Source organism: Mobula birostris, chromosome 18 (assembly GCF_030028105.1).
Source record: "Mobula birostris isolate sMobBir1 chromosome 18, sMobBir1.hap1, whole genome shotgun sequence".
In the NCBI taxonomy this organism is placed as follows: domain Eukaryota; kingdom Metazoa; phylum Chordata; class Chondrichthyes; order Myliobatiformes; family Myliobatidae; genus Mobula; species Mobula birostris.
The window spans coordinates 30,503,630-30,525,509 of record NC_092387.1 but is presented as its reverse complement, the minus strand read 5'-3'; the positions used below and the strand labels follow the sequence as shown (position 1 = coordinate 30,525,509).

At 46.4% G+C, this 21,880-nt stretch overlaps 1 protein-coding gene across 1 annotated transcript in view; it reads left to right on the top strand.

Annotated features, from left to right (window-relative positions):
• The window catches only part of LOC140212023 (polyunsaturated fatty acid 5-lipoxygenase-like), an 88,444-nt gene that overhangs the window by 50,387 nt on the left and 16,177 nt on the right, over positions 1 to 21,880 (top strand). The window contains exons 5-7 of the mRNA XM_072282392.1: positions 10,002 to 10,108; positions 15,231 to 15,403; positions 16,821 to 16,967. Of these exons, the coding sequence (XP_072138493.1) occupies positions 10,002 to 10,108; positions 15,231 to 15,403; positions 16,821 to 16,967 (427 nt within the window). The remainder of the gene's footprint in view (positions 1 to 10,001; positions 10,109 to 15,230; positions 15,404 to 16,820; positions 16,968 to 21,880) is intronic.

Sequence of the window (21,880 nt, the reverse complement as noted above, 5' to 3'; positions counted from 1 at the left end):
CTCCTGTGAGTGTGCAGATTGTACCCTCCTGTGAGTGTACAGATTGTACGCTCCTCCTGTGAGTGTGCATATTGTACCCTCCTCCTGTGGGTGTGCAGATTGTACCCTCCTGTGAGTGTACAGATTGTACCTCCTCCTGTAAGTGTGCAGATTGTACCTCCTCCTGTGAGTGTGCAGATTGTACGCTCCTCCTGTGAGTGTGCAGATTGTACCCTCCTCCTGTGAGTGTGCAGATTGTACGCTCCTCCTGTGAGTGTGCAGATTGTACCCTCCTCCTGTGAGTGTGTAGATTGTACCCTCCTCCTGTGAGTGTACAGATTGTACCCTCCTCCTGTGAGTGTGCAGACTGTCCCCTCCTCCTGTGGGTGTGCAGATTGTACCCTCCTCCTGTGAGTGTACAGATTGTACCTCCTCCTGTGACTGTGCAGATTGTCCCCTCCTCCTGTGGGTGTGTAGATTGTACCCTCCTCCTGTGAGTGTGCAGATTGTACCCTCCTCCTGTGAGTGTACAGATTGTACCTCCTCCTGTGAGTGTGTAGATTGTACCTCCTCCTGTGAGTGTGTAGATTGTACCCTCCTGTGAGTGTACAGATTGTACCTCCTCCTGTGAGTGTGTAGATTGTACCTCCTCCTGTGACAGTGCAGATTGTACCCTCCTCCTGTGAGTGTGTAGATTGTACCCTCCTGTGGGTGTGTAGATTGTACCTCCTCCTGTGAGTGTGCAGATTGTACCCTCCTCCTGTGAGTGTGCAGATTGTACCTCCTCCTGTGAGTGTGTAGATTGTACCCTCCTGTGAGTGTGCAGATTGTACCTCCTCCTGTGAGTGTGCAGATTGTACCCTCCTGTGAGTGTGCAGATTGTACCCTCCTCCTGTGAGTGTGCAGATTGTACCCTCCTCCTGTGAGTGTGCAGATTGTACCCTCCTGTGACAGTGCAGACTGTACCCTCCTCCTGTGAGTGTGCAGATTGTACCTCCTCCTGTGAGTGTGCAGATTGTACCCTCCTGTGAGTGTACAGATTGTACCCTCCTCCCGTTAGTGTGTAGATTGTACCCTCCTCCTGTGAGTGTGCAGATTGTACCCTCCTGTGACAGTGCAGACTGTACCCTCCTCCTGTGAGTGTGCAGATTGTACCCTCCTGTGAGTGTGCAGATTGTACCCTCCTGTGACAGTGCAGATTGTACCTCCTCCTGTGAATGTGCAGATTGTACCTCCTCCTGTGAGTGTGCAGATTGTACCCTCCTCCTGTGGGTGTGTAGATTGTACGCTCCTCCTGTGAGTGTGCAGATTGTACCCTCCTGTGGGTGTGTAGATTGTACCTCCTCCTGTGAGTGTGCAGATTGTACCCTCCTGTGGGTGTGTAGATTGTACGCTCCTCCTGTGAGTGTACAGATTGTACCTCCTCCTGTGGGTGTGCAGATTGTACCCTCCTGTGACTGTGCAGATTGTACCTCCTCCTGTGGGTGTGCAGATTGTACCCTCCTGTGGGTGTACAGATTGTACCCTCCTGTGAGTGTGCAGACTGTACCCTCCTGTGAGTGTGTAGATTGTACCCTCCTGTGAGTGTGCAGATTGTACCCTCTGACTGTGAGTGTGCAGATTGTACCCTCCTGTGGGTGTGCAGATTGTACGCTCCTCCTGTGAGTGTGCAGATTGTACCCTCCTCCTGTGAGTGTGCAGATTGTACCTCCTCCTGTGAGTGTGCAGATTGTACCCTCCTGTGAGTGTGTAGATTGTACCTCCTCCTGTGACTGTGCAGATTGTACCCTCCTGTGGGTGTGTAGATTGTACCTCCTCCTGTGAGTGTGCAGATTGTACGCTCCTCCTGTGAGTGTGTAGATTGTACCCTCCTCCTGTGAGTGTGCAGATTGTACCCTCCTCCTGTGAGTGTGCAGATTGTACCCTCCTCCTGTGAGTGTACAGATTGTACCCTCCTCCTGTGAGTGTGCAGATTGTACCCTCCTGTGGGTGTGTAGATTGTACGCTCCTCCTGTGAGTGTGCAGATTGTACCCTCCTGTGAGTGTGCAGATTGTCCCCTCCTCCTGTGAGTGTGCAGATTGTCCCCTCCTCCTGTGACAGTGCAGATTGTACCCTCCTGTGGGTGTGTAGATTGTACCCTCCTCCTGTGAGTGTGCAGATTGTCCCCTCCTCCTGTGACAGTGCAGATTGTACCCTCCTGTGAGTGTGCAGATTGTACCTCCTCCTGTAAGTGTACAGATTGTACCCTCCTGTAAGTGTACAGATTGTACCTCCTCCTGTAAGTGTACAGATTGTACCCTCCCGTGAGTGTGTAGATTGTACCTCCTCCTGTGAGTGTGCAGATTGTACCTCCTCCTGTGAGTGTGCAGATTGTACCTCCTCCTGTGACTGTGCAGATTGTCCCCTCCTCCTGTGAGTGTGCAGATTGTACCCTACTGTGAGTGTGCAGATTGTACCCTCCTCCTGTGAGTGTGCAGATTGTACCCTCCTCCTGTGAGTGTGCAGATTGTACCCTCCTGTGAGTGTGCAGATTGTACCCTCCTGTGGGTGTGTAGATTGTACCCTCCTCCTGTGAGTGTGCAGATTGTACCCTCCTGTGAGTGTGCAGATTTTACCCTCCTGTGAGTGTGCAGATTGTACCCTCCTCCTGTGAGTGTGCAGATTGTACCTCCTCCTGTGAGTGTGCAGATTGTACCCTCCTCCTGTGAGTGTGTAGATTGTACCTCCTCCTGTGAGTGTGCAGATTGTACCCTCCTCCTGTGAGTGTACAGATTGTACCCTCCTGTGAGTGTGCAGATTGTACCCCCCTCCTGTGAGTGTGCAGATTGTACCCTCCTCCTGTGAGTGTGCAGATTGTACCCTCCTGTGGGTGTGTAGATTGTACCTCCTCCTGTGAGTGTGTAGATTGTACCCTCCTCCTGTGAGTGTGCAGATTGTACCCTCCTGTGGGTGTGTAGATTGTACCTCCTCCTGTGAGTGTGCAGATTGTACCCTCCTGTGAGTGTGTAGATTGTACCTCCTCCTGTGAGTGTGCAGATTGTACCCTCCTGTGAGTGTGCAGATTGTACCCTCCTGTGAGTGTGCAGATTGTACCTCCTCCTGTGAGTGTGCAGATTGTACCTCCTCCTGTGAGTGTGCAGATTGTACCCTCCTGTGAGTGTGTAGATTGTACCTCCTCCTGTGAGTGTGCAGATTGTACCCTCCTGTGAGTGTGCAGATTGTACCTCCTCCTGTGAGTGTGCAGATTGTACCCTCCTCCTGTGAGTGTGCAGATTGTACCCTCCTGTGAGTGTGCAGACTGTCCCCTCCACCCGTTAGTGTGTAGATTGTACCTCCTCCTGTGAGTGTGCAGATTGTACCCTCCTGTGAGTGTGCAGATTGTACCCTCCTCCTGTGAGTGTGTAGATTGTACCTCCTCCTGTGAGTGTGCAGATTGTACCTCCTCCTGTGAGTGTACAGATTGTACCCTCCTCCTGTGAGTGTGCAGATTGTACCCTCCTCCTGTGAGTGTGTAGATTGTACCCTCCTGTGAGTGTGCAGATTGTACCCTCCTCCTGTGAGTGTACAGATTGTACCCTCCTGTGGGTGTGCAGATTGTACCCTCCTCCTGTGAGTGTGCAGATTGTACCCTCCTGTGAGTGTGTAGATTGTACCCTCCTGTGAGTGTGCAGATTGTACCCCCCTCCTGTGAGTGTGTAGATTGTACCCTCCTGTGAGTGTGTAGATTGTACCTCCTCCTGTGACAGTGCAGATTGTACCCTCCTCCTGTGAGTGTGCAGATTGTACCCTCCTGTGAGTGTGCAGATTGTACCCTCCTGTGGGTGTGCAGATTGTACCCTCCTCCTGTGAGTGTGTAGATTGTACCCCCCTCCTGTGAGTGTGCAGATTGTACCCTCCTGTGGGTGTGCAGATTGTACCCTCCTCCTGTGGGTGTGCAGATTGTACCCTCCTCCTGTGACAGTGCAGATTGTACCCTCCTGTGAGTGTGCAGATTGTACCTCCTCCTGTAAGTGTACAGATTGTACGCTCCTCCTGTGAGTGTGCAGATTGTACCCTCCTCCTGTGAGTGTGCAGATTGTACCCTCCTCCTGTGAGTGTACAGATTGTACCCTCCTCCTGTGAGTGTGCAGATTGTACCCTCCTCCTGTGAGTGTGCAGATTGTACCCTCCTGTGAGTGTGCAGATTGTACCCTCCTGTGAGTGTACAGATTGTACCCTCCTGTGAGTGTGCAGATTGTACCTCCTCCTGTGAGTGTGCAGATTGTACCTCCTCCTGTGAGTGTGTAGATTGTACCTCCTCCTGTGACTGTGCAGATTGTACCCTCCTCCTGTGGGTGTGTAGATTGTACCCTCCTGTGAGTGTGTAGATTGTACCTCCTCCTGTGAGTGTGCAGATTGTACCCTCCTCCTGTGAGTGTGCAGATTGTACCCTCCTGTGACTGTGCAGATTGTACCCTCCTGTGACTGTGCAGATTGTACCCTCCTCCTGTGAGTGTGCAGATTGTACCCTCCTGTGAGTGTGCAGATTGTACCCTCCTGTGGGTGTGCAGATTGTACCTCCTCCTGTGAGTGTGCAGATTGTACCCTCCTGTGAGTGTGCAGATTGTACCTCCTCCTGTGAGTGTGCAGATTGTACCTCCTCCTGTGAGTGTGCAGATTGTACCCTCCTCCCGTTAGTGTGTAGATTGTACCCTCCTCCTGTGAGTGTGCAGATTGTACCTCCTCCTGTGAGTGTGCAGATTGTACCCTCCTCCCGTTAGTGTGTAGATTGTACCCTCCTCCTGTGAGTGTGCAGATTGTACCCTCCTCCCGTTAGTGTGTAGATTGTACCCTCCTCCTGTGAGTGTGCAGATTGTACCCTCCTGTGAGTGTGCAGATTGTACCCTCCTCCTGTGAGTGTGCAGATTGTACCCTCCTCCTGTGAGTGTGCAGATTGTACCTCCTCCTGTGAGTGTGCAGATTGTACCTCCTCCTGTGAGTGTGCAGATTGTACCCTCCTCCTGTGAGTGTGCAGATTGTACCCTCCTCCCGTTAGTGTGTAGATTGTACCCTCCTCCTGTGAGTGTGCAGATTGTACCCTCCTCCTGTGAGTGTACAGATTGTACCTCCTCCTGTGAGTGTGTAGATTGTACCCTCCTCCTGTGAGTGTGCAGATTGTACCCTCCTGTGAGTGTGTAGATTGTACCTCCTCCTGTGAGTGTGCAGATTGTACCCTCCTCCTGTGAGTGTGCAGATTGTACCCTCCTCCTGTGAGTGTACAGATTGTACCCTCCTCCTGTGAGTGTGTAGATTGTACCCTCCTGTGGGTGTGCAGATTGTACCTCCTCCTGTGAGTGTGCAGATTGTACCCTCCTCCCGTTAGTGTGTAGATTGTACCCTCCTCCTGTGAGTGTGCAGATTGTACCCTCCTCCTGTGAGTGTACAGATTGTACCTCCTCCTGTGAGTGTGCAGATTGTACCTCCTCCTGTGAGTGTGTAGATTGTACCTCCTCCTGTGAGTGTGCAGATTGTACCCTCCTGTGAGTGTACAGATTGTACCCTCCTGTGAGTGTGCAGATTGTACCCTCCTGTGAGTGTGTAGATTGTACCTCCTCCTGTGAGTGTGCAGATTGTACCCTCCTGTGGGTGTGTAGATTGTACCCTCCTCCTGTGAGTGTGCAGATTGTACCCTCCTCCTGTGAGTGTACAGATTGTACCTCCACCCGTTAGTGTGTAGATTGTACCTCCTCCTGTGAGTGTGCAGATTGTCCCCTCCTCCTGTGAGTGTGCAGATTGTACCCTCCTCCTGTGAGTGTACAGATTGTACCCTCCTCCTGTGAGTGTACAGATTGTACCTCCTCCTGTGGGTGTGTAGATTGTACCCTCCTCCTGTGAGTGTGCAGATTGTCCCCTCCTCCTGTGAGTGTGCAGATTGTCCCCTCCTCCTGTGAGTGTGCAGATTGTACCCTCCTCCTGTGAGTGTACAGATTGTACCCTCCTCCTGTGAGTGTACAGATTGTACCTCCTCCTGTGGGTGTGTAGATTGTACCCTCCTCCTGTGAGTGTGCAGATTGTCCCCTCCTCCTGTGAGTGTGCAGATTGTACCCTCCTGTGAGTGTGCAGATTGTACCCTCCTCCTGTGAGTGTGCAGATTGTACCCTCCTCCTGTGAGTGTGCAGATTGTACCCTCCTGTGAGTGTACAGATTGTACCCTCCTGTGAGTGTGCAGATTGTACCCTCCTGTGAGTGTACAGATTGTACCCTCCTGTGAGTGTGCAAATTGTACCCTCCTGTGAGTGTGCAGATTGTACCCTCCTGTGAGTGTGCAGATTGTACCCTCCTCCTGTGAGTGTGCAGATTGTACCCTCCTGTGGGTGTGTAGATTGTACCTCCTCCTGTGAGTGTGCAGATTGTACCTCCTCCTGTGAGTGTGCAGATTGTACCCTCCTGTGAGTGTGCAGTTTGTACCCTCCTGTGAGTGTGTAGATTGTACCTCCTCCTGTGAGTGTGCAGATTGTACCCTCCTCCTGTGAGTGTGCAGATTGTACCCCCCTCCTGTGAGTGTGTAGATTGTACCCTCCTGTGAGTGTGCAGATTGTACCTCCTCCTGTGAATGTGCAGATTGTACCCTCCTGTGGGTGTGCAGATTGTACCTCCTCCTGTGAGTGTGCAGATTGTACCCTCCTGTGAGTGTGCAGATTGTACCTCCTCCTGTGAGTGTGCAGATTGTACCTCCTCCTGTGAGTGTGCAGATTGTACCCTCCTCCCGTTAGTGTGTAGATTGTACCCTCCTCCTGTGAGTGTGCAGATTGTACCTCCTCCTGTGAGTGTGCAGATTGTACCTCCTCCTGTGAGTGTGCAGATTGTACCCTCCTCCCGTTAGTGTGTAGATTGTACCCTCCTCCTGTGAGTGTGCAGATTGTACCCTCCTCCCGTTAGTGTGTAGATTGTACCTCCTCCTGTGAGTGTGCAGATTGTACCCTCCAACTGTGAGTGTGCAGATTGTACCTCCGACTGTGAGTGTGCAGATTGTACCCTCCACCCGTTAGTGTGTAGATTGTACCCTCCTCCTGTGAGTGTGCATATTGTACCCTCCTATGAGTGTGCAGATTGTACCCTCCGACTGTGAGTGTGCAGATTGTACCCCCCTCCTGTGAGTGTGCAGACTGTCCCCTCCTACTCTGAGAATGTAGGCGCCCTGGCTGGTAAGTCTGGGGAACTCTAAAATTGGTGGTTTAGCGGACATGAAGATGGCATCTAAGTTTACAAGAAGATCTAGATGAACTGTGATAATGGGCCAAGGACTGACTGATGAAATGTAATGCAGACATATGTGCACTAATGTTTATGGGGAAGTCATAACAGTGCAGGACATTTACAGTGAATGACAGGGCACAGGAGAGTGATGTGGTACAGAAACCTGGGGGTAAAAGAGAATAGTTCCCTAAAAGTAATGACACATGTGGACAGGGTGGTGCCGATGCCCTTTGGGACTCGCGCCTTCCTTGGTCAGGGCATTGTATACAATAGTTGGGGCATCATGTTGCAACTGTACAGGACAATAGTAAGATTACAACTGGAGTATTGTAATTCTTTCTGATCCGATGGGATTAGAAAGGATGGGTGTAAACTAGAGAGAGTGCAGAAAAGAAACACAATGACTTTGCCAGGACTGGAGCATTTGGGTTATAAAGAGGGATTGAACTGACTGAGATTGTTTTTCCTAAAGTGAGGGTGGCTGAGATGTGATGTATAGAGGTTTATAAAGTCATGTCAGCTATAAATAAGATCTGTAGAGTTAGTCTATTTCCTAGGCTGGGGTATTCTGTAGTCAGAGGTGTATTCTATGTGTGAGGAGAAATATTTAAAGGGAACATTAGGAGCCGCACAGAGAGCAGTGGATACGTGGAAAAAGCTGACAGGGGGAGCTACACAATTTCCACCTATGGACTCACTTTCACTGACTCATTAGCTCATGTTCTCAATATCTACTGCTATTATTATTAATAGCAGTATTATTTCTGTTTTCTTGTATATTGCAGTTTGTGGTCTTTTGCATATTGGTTGTTTATCTGCCCTGTTGGGTGTAGTCTTTCACTGATTTACTGATAGGCCCCCAAGAAAGTGTGGTGGCATATATGTACTTCGATAATAAATCTACTTCATACTTTTGAACCTTGAACATTTAAAAGAGATTTGGACAGGCACACGGATAGGAAAGGTTTAGGGGGATAGGGGCCTAATGCAGGCAAATGGGACCAAGCCAGGTCAGCACTTTGATTGTCATGGATGAGTTGGGCCAAAGGGCTTGTGTCCATGCTGTATAACTAAGACTCTAAAGTCACTCATGTAACGGGGAGGGTTGTTCGGGTTGTAGAGTAGCTCCATGGTGTCAGAGCCATCCAATGAAAATTGCATGGCTCTTACGTGTTTCCCATCCAAAAGATAAATCCGCTGCAGTGTGTCAAAACAACAACTTTGCACTCAATGTCAGTAAGACCAAGGAACTGATTGTGGAAGAGGATGTCAAGGGATCACGCACTAGTCCTCATCTAGGGAGCAGAAATGGAAAGTGTGAGCAGTTTCAATTTCCTAGCGGGGAGGGGTCAGCATCTCTGAAGATTTTTCCGGAGCCCAACAAATTGTCACTATTACAAAGAAAGCACAACAGTGGCTGTATTTTATTAAGCGTTTGAGATCTGGTATGTCGCCAAATACCCTCACAAATTTCTACAGATGTACCGTGGAGAGTGTTTTAACGGGCTGCATCACCATCTGGTGAGGAGGGACCATTGCACAGGACAAGAAAAAGTTGTAAACTCAGCCAGCTCCATCATGAGCACTAGCCTCCCCAGCATGAGGACATCTTCAAGGGAGCAGTGCATCAAAAACGCAGCATCCATCATTAAGGACACCCCTCACCCAGAACATGCCCTCTTCTTCACAATGATATTCGACTGCCGAGCGACGTTCCACCACACTGGAGTGAAGAGTATCAGGTCCTGTTCACTCACACAACACAAACGTTGGGGAAACTCAGACAATGTCCGGGGAGAAAGAAACACAACTAGTGTTTCAAGTTAATGATCCTTAATCAGAATTGTTTCAAAATTTCATTCAAAAGTAACATTAATTGTTTGAACCAGTTGTTACTGACCCGATTCCCTGTTATTTCAAAAGCCAGCACTCGATCTGAGTTATCTCTCTGTACTTGATCATTCACCACCAACTTCCTTCTGATACTGAGACTTCGATTAGGGAATTGTCCACACCTCACTCTTCTCTCACTAAATTATTCAGAGATAGACCATGAGCTTCAGAGAATCACTCAATACTATGGGAACCATTTGAGAGGAGATAGTGATCCTTATCTATGCAAGCCTCTCATAGTTAGACTAATGGGTAGGGGAAGTGTCTTATGGTTATTTACTAATCTTTTGGGATATGGGCATCTTTGGTAAGATCGGCATGGTTGTGGTGGTGCTGGGGGTCTCCTTTGAGCCACTGCAGTCGTGTGGTGAAGGTGCTTCTCCAGTTCTACGTGAGAGAAGTTCCAGGATTTAGACATGTGACAGTGAAGGATTGGTGATATATTTCCAAGCCAGAATGATGTGGGTCTTGGAAGGTAACTTGCAAGTGGTAGTGTTCTCATGGCAGACCTTGTCTTTATTTGTATCTCACTTGATCGTACAGGTCATAGGCTTGGCAGGTTCTGTCACATTCTTGAATGAGTAAGTGCAGTGCGTTTTGAAGATATTCTCCACTGCAGCCACTGTGATGAAGGAAATAAGTGTTTAGGGTGGTGAATGGGGAGCTAATCTTCTGGGTTTCTGAGCTTCTTGAGAGCTGTCGTACAATATTTCAACAGCTGAAAAAAGTAGGTAAGGACCTTTCAAGCTGTGTCCTTGCAATAGAATAACTTCAAGGAATGAATTCTTACTCCCATCCTCCATCTCTCCTATGTCTGTGCCAGGTAGATAGAACAGGTTAGAAAATGGTATATTATGTAAGCTGCTAATTGAAAGCAAAATTCTTTCTCTAGAATGGAGAATCTGTATGTGAATCGGTTCATGCACATGTTTCAATCTTCATGGAGTGATTTTGCTGATTTCGAGAAGATCTTTGTCAGAATTAGCAATACAATTTCAGGTAAGTGACATTCTCTCTATTTGTTCACCAGGCTCTGCACTAACGATCAAGGGAAATATTGACCAGGAAATTTGCCCACTGCTAAGCACGCGATGAACAGCCTGGGTTACTTTGAGAGGAATGTAGTTAGTCCCTCAAACATGGAGTCAGAGTGGTACAGCATAAAACAGGCCCTTCATCCCTTCATGTCCTTACTGACCTGTTTGCCTATTTAACACTAAGCTTACTTCCCTGCAGGCTGTTTCCTTCTAATGCCTTTCCTTTTCACGTGCCTGTTGACATGCCTCCTAAACATTGTAATTGGATCTGATTCCACCACTGATTCTATGTACTTGATTTGTTTTCCTCCAAGTATTCAATACCCATTTCTTTTTGAAGGCTGCTCTTCAGCCTGTATCCACCACACACTCACAGCCAGACCTTCTAGGTCTTGTCCTTGGTTCTGGAGGCAACAGAAGTCGAACTTTCGATTAGGTCCACTGTACAGGCTGGCTCCTGCAAACTAACTCAACAGGCTGTGTTGTTGCACCAAACCTCTTCTCAGTCTTCAAGGCAAGTTTATTGCCATATCCACCAGTACCTATATGCACAGGTGTAATGAAAAACTTACTTGTAGCAGCACCCTCTTAACCAGCATTCATAAGAAAAACATAAATAATTACATTTTATGGATTTGCAAGCATTTGGACAAGTATAGTCTGATTAGGGATAGCCATCTTTGTGAGGACCAGGCTGTGCCCCAAGAGTCTGGTTGAATTATTTGTTGATGTGGCAAAGCACATTGATGAAGGTAGAACAGTGCATTTAGTGTTTATTGATTTTAATAAAGCATTTCATAAGGCTCCCTCGTGATAGGCTCATTCAGAAAGTCAGGAGGTATGGGATCCAGGGAAACTTGGCTGCATGGATTCAGAATTGGCTTTCTCACAGAAGGCAGAGGGTGGGAGTGGATGAACGTTTTCTGCCTGGAGGTTAGTGACCAGTGGTGTTCCATGGGGATCTGTTTGAGCACTTCTTCTTTGTGAATTTTATAAATGAGTTGGATGAGGATATAGAAGGGTGGGTTAGTAATTTTGCAGATGACATGAGGGTTGCTGGTATTGTGAATAGTGTAGAAGGTAGTCATTGCTTACAACAAGACATTGATGCAGAGCTGGACGGAGAAGTGGCAGATGAAGTTCAATCCAAAAAGCATGAGGTGATACACTTTGGAAGGTTGAACATGAAGGCAGAGAACAGGGTTGATGGCAGGATTTCCAACCCTCAAAAACACAAGGAACTCTGCAGATGCTGGAAATCCAAAGCAACACACACAAAATGTTGGAAGAACTCAGTACATTAAGGCAGCATCCATGAAAGTATACAAACAGTCAATGTTTTGGGCCGAGACCCTTCTTCAGGACTGAAAAGGAAAGAGGAAGATGCCAGAATAAGAAAGTGAGAGGAAGGGGATGGAGGATTGCTGGAAGGTGATAGGTAAAATCTGGTGGGTAGGAAAGGTACAAAGCTGGAGAGGAAGGAATCTGAGAGGAGAGGAGAGGAGAGGAGAGTGGACCATGGGAGAAAGGGAAGGAGGAGGGGTATCAGGAGAAGTGATAGACAAGTGAGTAGAGGCAAGAGGCCAGAATGGGAAATAAAAGAATAGGGGATGGGGAGGGGGGTGGGATATATTTTTTTTACCATTCATGCCATCAGGTTGGAGATGACCAAGATGGAATATAAGGTGTTGCTCCTTCACACTGAGGGTGACCTCATTATGACAGAAGAGGAGGCCATGGACCAACATGTCAGAATGGAAACGGGAATGGGATTGGGAATTGGAATTAAAATGTTTGGCCATTGGTAAGTTCTGCTTTTGGTGCATGGAGCAGTGGTGCTCATTGAAGTGATGCCCAAACTTACGATGAGTCTTACCATTACAGCGGGGGACATATGGGGAGCACCAGATGTAGTGCACCAATGTAGAGGAGCTGCAATGGGTCGCATTCCTCCATTGATGTTGCCCTCATCTGTACTTCCTCCATTTCCTGATTTTCTGCAGTCACCTGCCAATTCACCTCCATTCAGGGTCCCAAACAGTCTTCCTAGGTAAGGCAAAACGTAACATACAAATCTGCTGGGGCCATCTATTGTATCCAGTGCTCCTGATGTGGCCTCCTCTACATTGGTGAGATCTGTCTTAAATTGGGCAACCACTTTGTTGAGCACGTCTGCTCCATCTGCCAATAGCAGAACTACCCAGTGGCCAAACATTTTAATTCCCATTCACATTCCCGTTCCAACATGTCGGTCCATAGCCTCCCCTTGTGCCATAATGAGGCAACCCTCAGGATGAAGAAGCAATATCTTTTATTTTGTCTGGGTAGCCTCCAAGTTGATGGCATGAATATCGATTTCTCCTTCCGGTAAAACAATATATCCTTCCCCTCCCCGCTTCTTCTATTCCCTACGCTGGCCTCCTACCTCTTCTCAGCTGCCTATAACCTCCCCTGGGTCTTCTCCATCCCTCTCTTCCTTGGTCCATACTCCTCTCCTATCAGATTTCTTTCTCTCCAGCCCATTTCCCTTCTTATCCACTTGGCTTCACCTATCACCTTCCAGCTATCCTCCTCCCCCTTCCCCCACTTTTTTATTCCAGTGTCTTCCCCCTTCCTTCTTAGCCCTGAAGAAGGGTCTCAACTCAAAACGTCGACTATCCAGCATTTTGTGCATGTTGCTTTAAATCCCTCAAAGTTGCCCTACAAGTTGCTAAGGTGGTTAAGGAGGCATATGATGTGTTGGTCTTCATTAGCCAGGAGATTGAGCTCAAGAGCCATGAGGTAATATATCTCTTTAAGACTCTGGTCATACCACATTTGGAGTGTTGTGTTCAGTTCTGGTCACCTTGTTAGAGGATGAGTTTGGAAGATTTAGAGAGTGTGCAGAGGAGGTTTACCAGGATGCTGCTTAGATTAGAGAGCATGTCTTATGAAAATAGGTTGAGCAAGCTCGGGCTTTTCTCTTCAAGTGAAGGAGGATGAGTTTCAAGAATTACAATACACGGGCAGTGCTTGTGTAGGTGTCTACTCAGCCGCTCTCCAAACCATCTCTGACTCCTCCACTAATGTGGAAAATATGATGTCTCTTACACTCGACCTCTATAAGTCTGAGACCATCTTGTTCTCATAATACAATTATTGCGCTCCCCCCTTACCCTGGAATAACAATCGAGAGCCACACCAAGATCCCAGACAATGTGGATCACCTTTCATACATTGAGAAGACAATGACATAGTCCAGCATCACCTTTAGTCCAATTCAGCAACACCAACAACTGAGGAATGTAAACACCAAGACCTGAGACCTGCACCAGGTCTGTGATCTACCATCCATGGTGATCCTCACTTTGCAGTTACTAAATAAGCTGCAGCAATGGTTGGACAGACCCAATGCCACTACACTGTCCCAGGCCAACACCACCCCGCCTATTGTCGACCGGCTTTCACGGCAGGACCCATCCATTGCACACTTTTCCTCAGACTGCCAAAGACCATTCAGTTCTGAGCTTGACCACTCCAGGAGATTCCAGTGACAGAAGAAATGTTTCGAGTATGTTCCTTGAAGGAGTATGGTATTCTCAGCAGCTTGCGAACTCCTGGTACATGACATCTCAAGCTGTTGAAGAGGCATTGGAGAGACTTCAGGTCCTTTTTGCAGAATGTAGAGGCTAAGTGTAAATGGTGGAAGCAGCTACCACCAATAGAGTGATCACACCTGCCCCATCTATACAATATAAAACTCATTAGCCACCTGAGAACTTCAGTGGAGCAAGTAATCCATGATTCCATTAGAGCAGAACTGGCCTTTTAGGCCATTGAGTCAACAACACTATTTGATCTTAGCTGATTTATTTTCCTTCTCAGCCCCATTCTCCTAACTTGTCCCCTTAACATTACTAATGCCTTTACTAATCAAGAAACTGTGAGCCTCCACTTTAAATATACCCAATGACTTGGCCTCCACAGCCAAATGTGGCAATAAATTCCACAGATTCAGCACCTCTAGCTAAAGAGATTCCTCCTCATCTCTGTTCCAAAGGGATACTCTTCTATTCTGAGACTGTGTCCTCTGGTCCTACGTTCTCCCATTATTGGAAGCATCCTCTCCGCATCCACTTTATCTAGGCTGTTCAATAATCAGTAGGAATATCTGACATGCTTCTCTGAGACTGTCAAATCTTAACTATAAAAGTCTTGGAAATAATTTCCTCACTTGAAAGCAATGCTCCCTTATGATTCATTATTTACTTTATCTAAGCCCTTCATCATCAATACACCTCCATCAAATCTCCTCTCACCCCGCTATGCTCTACAATCTCAGCTCCTGCAGCCCAGATTGGAATCTTTCTCTATCTCTTTTCCCTTCCTGGTGGTGCTCAGATTTGGGCCCAGATCTCCTAGCTGAGGTAGAACTGTTTTACTGTTTTGTTTAACTAATGCTTTTTTCACAATATGTATGAATGAATCACAGGATCCATGCATTGTGAACCTCTCCTTCAACCATCAAAGACCTTCCTGCACTCCCTACAACATTCCATTTCATCTGCATTTCCTCGGCTCTTTGCACAAAAATGCATGTTTCCAGATCTTTAAATTTGATAAACACCATCCTTCCTGCTCACCACTTTCGGTTTGTAGATTCCATTGCTGTCAGACCCGTTTGCTGAGGGCTGGAGTGTGGATATGGTGGGAGATGGCATCATTCAGCCCTGACCCATGCACGTTAGAAAGGAGACATTACCCTTGAAGGGATGTGGCCATGATTAACCAGAACGACACCAATGCTTGTGGGCCAGTTACACAGCCACAACTTGATTGAGGCTCCGTGCAACAGGAGTAAAGCCTGGAGGGAGGGTTGCATGTATCAGGTAATAGAACTTGGGAATTCTTCCCCTAAACCCCACGGATGATGGGGCCCAATTGGAGCTTTGGAGAGAGATGGATGGATTATTCTTGGTTAGGAATGTCAAGTGATGTAAAACAAAGGCAAGTGAACAGAGCTTCAGAATACTGCATTCACTGAACTCAGAAGGACAGTGTTGAAGCAATGGATTAATGACATCTTGTACTTCTATCACCTTCAGAGTACGTCATGCAGCACTGGCAGGAGGACTTCATGTTTGGCTACCAGTTCCTCAATGGGTGCAATCCTGTCGTTTTCGAGAAGTGCGACAAGCTCCTGGACAACTTTCCAGTCACAAATGAAATGGTGGAAATCTGCCTGGAACGGGGACTCACGCTAGAGGAAGAGATTAAGGTAAATACAAGTCACTAGGACGCTGCAGAGGATAACTAACGTCAGATACCACCCCGGGGACTTCACGGGGTAACTAATGTCGGACACCACCCCATGGACTGCAGGGGGTAACTAACCACAGACATCACTCCATGGACTTCAGGGGTAACTAACCACAGACATCACCCCGGGGACTGCAGGGAGCAATTAACAACAGACACCATCCTGTTCATTTAGACTAATGATGACACGCCCCCTGCTGGACTCAGGGGTAATAATACCATCGAATGTCAAAGGTAGGTGTCTCTCTTGTTGGAGATGATTGCTACCCACCACTGTTGTGGCATGAATGTTGTTTGGCTGCTCCTGGTGTAAAGAAGGTCAGTAATGAAGTGTCTGAAGATAGTTGGGCTAAGATCACCACTCTGAAGAACTCCCACAGTGACATCTTGGAGCTTGGATAATGAAGGTCTCCAGAAATTGGGCAGATATATATAAGATCAGGTCATGTTTATGTAGAATCATAGAGTTACACAACACGGGAACAAGCTCTTCAGTCCAACTAGTCCATGCCAATCAAAATATTCCATCCAAGCTAGTCCTATTTACCCACCTCTGACCCAATTTCTTCAATCCATATACCTGTCCAAATATCTTTTAAAAGTAGTTATTCTGCCTTCTACAACCACTTCGTCTGCCAGTTCATTCCACATCCTTACTATCCCTGGTATAAAAATAAGTTTCACCACAAGTTTCTTTGATTTTCCTTTATCTTCTTTGTGATAGCTATCTCATGAACTCTTTTTGCGTTCCATTTTTTCCTTCTTGAGAACATTCTTGCATCTCCTGAAGTCCTCAGTCCTCTAGGGATTCCTGATCCCAGCTGCCTGTACCTGACCCATGCCTCCTTTTTCCTGACCAAACCCTCAGTATTCTTCATCATCCAAGGTTTGCTACTCCTGCCAGCCTTGCTCTTCATTCCAAAAGGAGCATGCAGATCTTGTGCTCCCACCATCTCACTTTAAGAACCTCACACTTCCCAGACATCATTTTGCCTGCACACAACATACTCCAATCAACCTTTGCAAATCCTGTCAAGTACCAGCAACATTTTCTTTGCTCCAATGCTAAACTTGAAACTTCGGACCTGTTCTGCCCATTGAAGACCGATGGATGTTGAGGGGCAGAGATTTATCATAAAGGGCAAAATCTACAGGGAAGAATTTGAGAAAATATAGCTTCTGCAAAAAGTGGTTATGAGGTGGAAGCAGATTTGACTGGAAGATGAATCAGCACAGGAGGGAAGTAGTTTATTGCACCTTGGGCAGGATTGCTCTGTAGAGTAGAATTAAGGTGGCTGCCCATGCAATCAACGTCTCTCACACTTTGATTCTGTTGTTCTCTGACTCTCTTGTGTTCTTTTTTTGTCATGGGACAGGAAGGTAACATTTACCTGGCGGACTATAAAATTATGGATGGAGTTCCTGCCAACAGCACTGACCCCTGCACCATGCAGTATCTGAGTGCACCCATCTGCCTGCTGTACAACAATTCAAAGAACAAGCTGGTACCAATTGCGATCCAGGTAATCAAGGCGCTAACCCAGGAGAAAAAGACAGCATTATGCAACAGCAGAGGTTGGACAGGGGCAGCCACTAACGAATTGATGCCAGGCTTTTCAAAGGTTCAATTTAATGCCAGAGAAATGTATGCAATATATATCGTGAAATGCTTTTCCTTCGCAAAACAGCCACAAAAACAGAGAAGTTAAACGTAAGAACCCCACAGTCCCCCCCCCCTGCCCCTCGGCTCCCCTCTCGCGCGTAAGCGGCGGCAAGGCAACAATCCCCCCTCCCTCCCCCGGCAAAAAAGTGCACTCGCTACCGAGCATAAGCGTGGGCTAGGCGATAGCAAAGACACAGACCTTGCAGTTACCCCAATGACTATCACATTTCATCCGGCATTCGACAAACCACAGGTTCTCTCTCTCCCTGGCAAGGGAGAGGGAGGTGTCCTCCATTTTCACAACGAGCGGGAGACATAACAACAACCCACTGGTTTACAACGTTAAAAGGTCCATTTCATCGCTTATTACGAGCTCTGTTCTGGAAGATCACAAAGATCTCAGGTTTTCAGGCCCAGAGCCAAAGAATTTCCCGCCTCCCCAATGACACACGAGTCTCCTGCCGTGACACCGACCCTCGATCCGCCCATCTCCAGAGCCCCGAGATCGTAGGCTTCCAAACACTAGGCCAACTCTCAGGCCGAACCCTTGGCGTGCCAAACAACAACGGCCAGTCCTGAAACCCCAAAAATGGGCCCCATTCCCGCAAAGAACCGAAGTCAGCGTGTAACTCCAGGTCAGGGTCTTCAAAAGAACCCTGAAAGGGAAAAATAAAGATATTAAAGATGGAAATAGAGCTGTTTCCGAAGATGCAAACAAAGGAGTCGCCATTTAGCACCATCTTAACCCCACCTCTAACTTCTAGAGTCCACAGTTTAATCTGGAGAGCCGGGGGGGGGGGGTAAATGATGCAACTGAAAGGTGGTATGAGAAGACAATTTGTGCCAGGCCCAGATTATTCACTAATGGTGAAGGAACCATTGTACCTCTGCTGTTTTCTTGGAAGAGCCCTCCAACTAGTCTCACTGCACTGCCCTTTCCCCATTGTCCTGGAGAGTTCTCTCTATATCTCAAATGTTTACGCAGTCCCACCTTGTAAGTTACTATTGAATCTGCTTCCCCTAGTTTTACAATGCATTCAAGATCATACCAACTCTCTATTCCTCAGCTATCTCTTTCTTGACATCTTCAATCTATGCCTCAGTTTACCAATTGTTCCCCCACTGGAAAAATATCTCCCTAATTTGTTTTCAAAATTTTAACCACCTCTGTTAAAATTTGTTTTGCTTTCTTTTCTCCAGACAGAGAGGGAAAAACAGGAAAAAATAATAAATAAATAAGGGATGGGGTAAGAAGGGGAGGAGGGACATTAACAGAAATTAGAGAAATCAATGTTCTTTTTACCCCATCCCTTATTTATTTATTATTTTTTCCTTTTTTCTCTTTAATAACTCCTTGCCTGCTCTCCATCTTCCTCTGGTGCTCCCCTCCCCCTTTCTTTCTCCCTAGGCCTCCCATCCCATGATCCTCTCCCTTCTCTAGCCTTGTATCCCTTTTGCCAATCAACTTTCCAGTTCTTAGTTCCATCCCTCCCCCTCCTGTCTTCTCCTATCATTTCGGATCTCCCCCTCCCCCTCCCACTTTCAAATCTCATACAGTACTATCTTTTCTTTCAGTTAGTCCTGACGAAGGGTCTCGGCCCGAAACATCAACTGTACTTCTTCCTGTAGATGCTGCCTGGCCTGCTGCGTTCCACCAGCATTTTGTGTGTGTTGTTTGGAATCAAGTAGGCATGCCTGGTCTCATAGGGCTAGGTGTGTCTGCACCTGCACCATTCCTTGCCCTGGCATTCCTTCTCTGCTAACTGTCCCGCACCTCTCCCATGGTGCTCCACCCTTACCATTTCCAACATCCTTTGCTCCAGCAAGACTTACAAACTCGCTCTCTGCTCCACATCTGCACATTGACAAAAACAGTACTGTGCAAAGGTCTTAGGCACCCCAGTTATGTATATTTTGCACAATCCTGTAATACATTTACAATTCAAGTATAATACAAAGTTCTTTAATCTCTATACATTTAGAAGTATGGTCACTTGTCAGTCAGAGAATGTGGAAGTCAGATTGCAAATACTATTGATATGGTAGATATTTCTTCTAAGGACAGAGTGATTTTTAGTAGAGAATTTCTGTATGGATTAGGATAAGCTGGCCAGTCATTGTCGGAAATGTAATTTCCAAAATGGTGTACAACAGCTGAGGGAATCTGATAGAGGGACAAGATTTATGAGGGTTAGACATTAGGAAACTTTTTCCTCATGGCAGTGGTGTCTAAGATCAAAGAGCATAGTTTTAATGTGAGGAAGAATTCTTATCATTCAGAACATGGCAGGAATTTGGATGCATTGGACAAGAGGGTGGTAGATGCAGAAACACCCAAAACGTATAAAACGACTTGGTAGAACAAAATTGAAATTACTGTAAGTTCAGTGTGGGTTTACTGTAGGTTCAGTGTAAATGGGTGGCTGATGGTCAGCACTGACTTTGTGGGCCGAATGGCCTGCTTCTATACTTAAAGACTCTGTGACTGGCTAAGTACCTTCCAAACATGACCCCAAAAGCTGGAAAGACAAGGGCAGCAAACACTTAAGGAACATCAACACTTGGGAGCTGCCCTTCAAGTCACACACCAAACTGAGATGGAAAGATATCACCATTCCTTCACCAAAGATCAGTTAAAGTCTTGGAAATCCCTCCCTAATGATATTCCTCAAGGAGGCAGCTCATCATATCCTTCTCGAGGACAATAAAGGATGGGTAATTAAATGCTGGTTCAGCCCTTGAACGAATGTATTAAAAAATAGAAATATAGTTTGGAACTTGAATCACCAAGGCATAGCATGTTACAGACCAAGTGATAGTTAATGAAATTTAGCATAGATAGGCCAGCATGGACATGATTGGCTAATGGCTTGTTTCTGTGCTGTGGAACTGCATGGCTCTGATATGTCTTATAGAGAAAATCATTTTGGTCTCAGTGGAATGTAATGAATACTGTTTTTTAAACAACGGAACGGTGTTTGACTATTGGTGTAATAGTGATGGGAATTGACTGAGTTCAATATAAAGTTTGAAAGGGAGGAGCAAGGAGCAGCCATGCGGATTCCGAAACTAAACAGAAAATGGTGGAAGCACTCAGCAAGTCAAGGAGCATCAGTGGAGAGAGAAACAGAGTCGACATTTGGATGAGGGTGTTTTAAATTGTAGAGAAGGGGAAAGAACAGAAGGGATTTTACCTCAACAGCTTGGGTTCACACCCTGTGAGATTACCCCAGATGTTTGTCTCCACAATTCACCTGTTCTGATTATCTGTCCTTAGTCGAAACCATCAAATCTGTTTCTCTCTTCACGGGCGGTGGGAGAATCTGATAAGTGGTTTCAATAGTTCAAGTGGTGGCATTTTCCTCCAGGTGATATACTGGAGATGAGTAAGGCTGACTTCAAAGCCCATTCACAAGGTACTAAGCAAACCTAGCAGTGGTAAAATGACAGGGCAGCTGGGGGCTGTGCGCAGAGAATCGAGGGAGAACCGGTTCCTGTCCCCAAGGGCAAGACTCGTAGATAGCTGAGGAAGTAAGGAACAATGTAAAGCACACAGAAAGGCAGAAACCAGCACAAATCCTGGCAACTGGGAGAGATAAACAACAGCAGGGTATGACAATGTGTAATAAAGCTGCAGAGAGCAGGAACAATATATTATAAAGAATATGCAAACCAGTACAAAGGGAAGATAACTGGCAACAATGTGAGATCCCTTGAAAAGTTGTTTTGATTGGAGATGAAAATAAGATAAGGGAAGAAACACCAAAATTATGTTTTGAGATATTACTTCCTGTTGGAGGCAACAAGCCAAGCAACTATAGCCAACTAATGCTGACCGGAGCTCATCATAATTAATGTAAATCAATTTTTGAAGGCTTTGAAGAGGGATAGCATGACAAACCTCCAGAATCAGATAATTTCCATACTAGGAACAGTATAGTTTAGATCATTATGAGGAGGTACAGGAAATAATCCATGATATATGGGTTATGGGCTTTATACTAAAGAACAGAATTGTAAGATGTTAAAAGTTATTCCAAAACTGTACCACTAACAGAGCATAGGAATAAGATTGTGAGCTAATCAGGTCACCTCTCTTCAGAAAGACCTTGGCGTGACTGCAGCATGGATTATGGAAAAGTGATGCACTAGGGAGATATTTTTTCATGGATCTTACATGGTTAAAGAATTATTTAATTGACAGCTTCTGGGAATAAGGAGGAATTAGCAAGTGGAAAGAAACTACTTCTACTGATTGATGAGTCTAAGATCAAATGACCAAGCTTAAACATTAGAGCCAGACCTTTCCAGACAGATTTAAAGAACATACAGAAAACGGTTGAAGATTTAGAACTACCTGAAACAGATACCATTTCTGGAGACAGAAAGGCAGAAACCAGCACAAATGACTGGCCAGAGTGTAAACTATCACACAGAACTCTTCCGCTGTCTTGACCTTTGCTTAGTATTTTCTTTTTAAATAATTTCTATATGCAGCGCTGTGGATTTCTTTTTAGTGACTCCTGGGGCTTCAGATTTCTCTCTTACATCTCAATCAGAAGAATCTTTGTTTTGTGGTTTAGATTCTTGTGAAGAATACGGTTCTGCACCACTTCTATTTCCGTTTCTCAAACTTAACATACTTTGACATTATCTGAATGTAAAAGTCCTCAATTTACATCTTTCCTAGAAGTTTGTATAGTTCCAAGCCTCTCTGTTGCTTGCCAAAGGGGGAGAGGGGTAACCGCCCAGACATGTTTAGGAGTGGAAAAA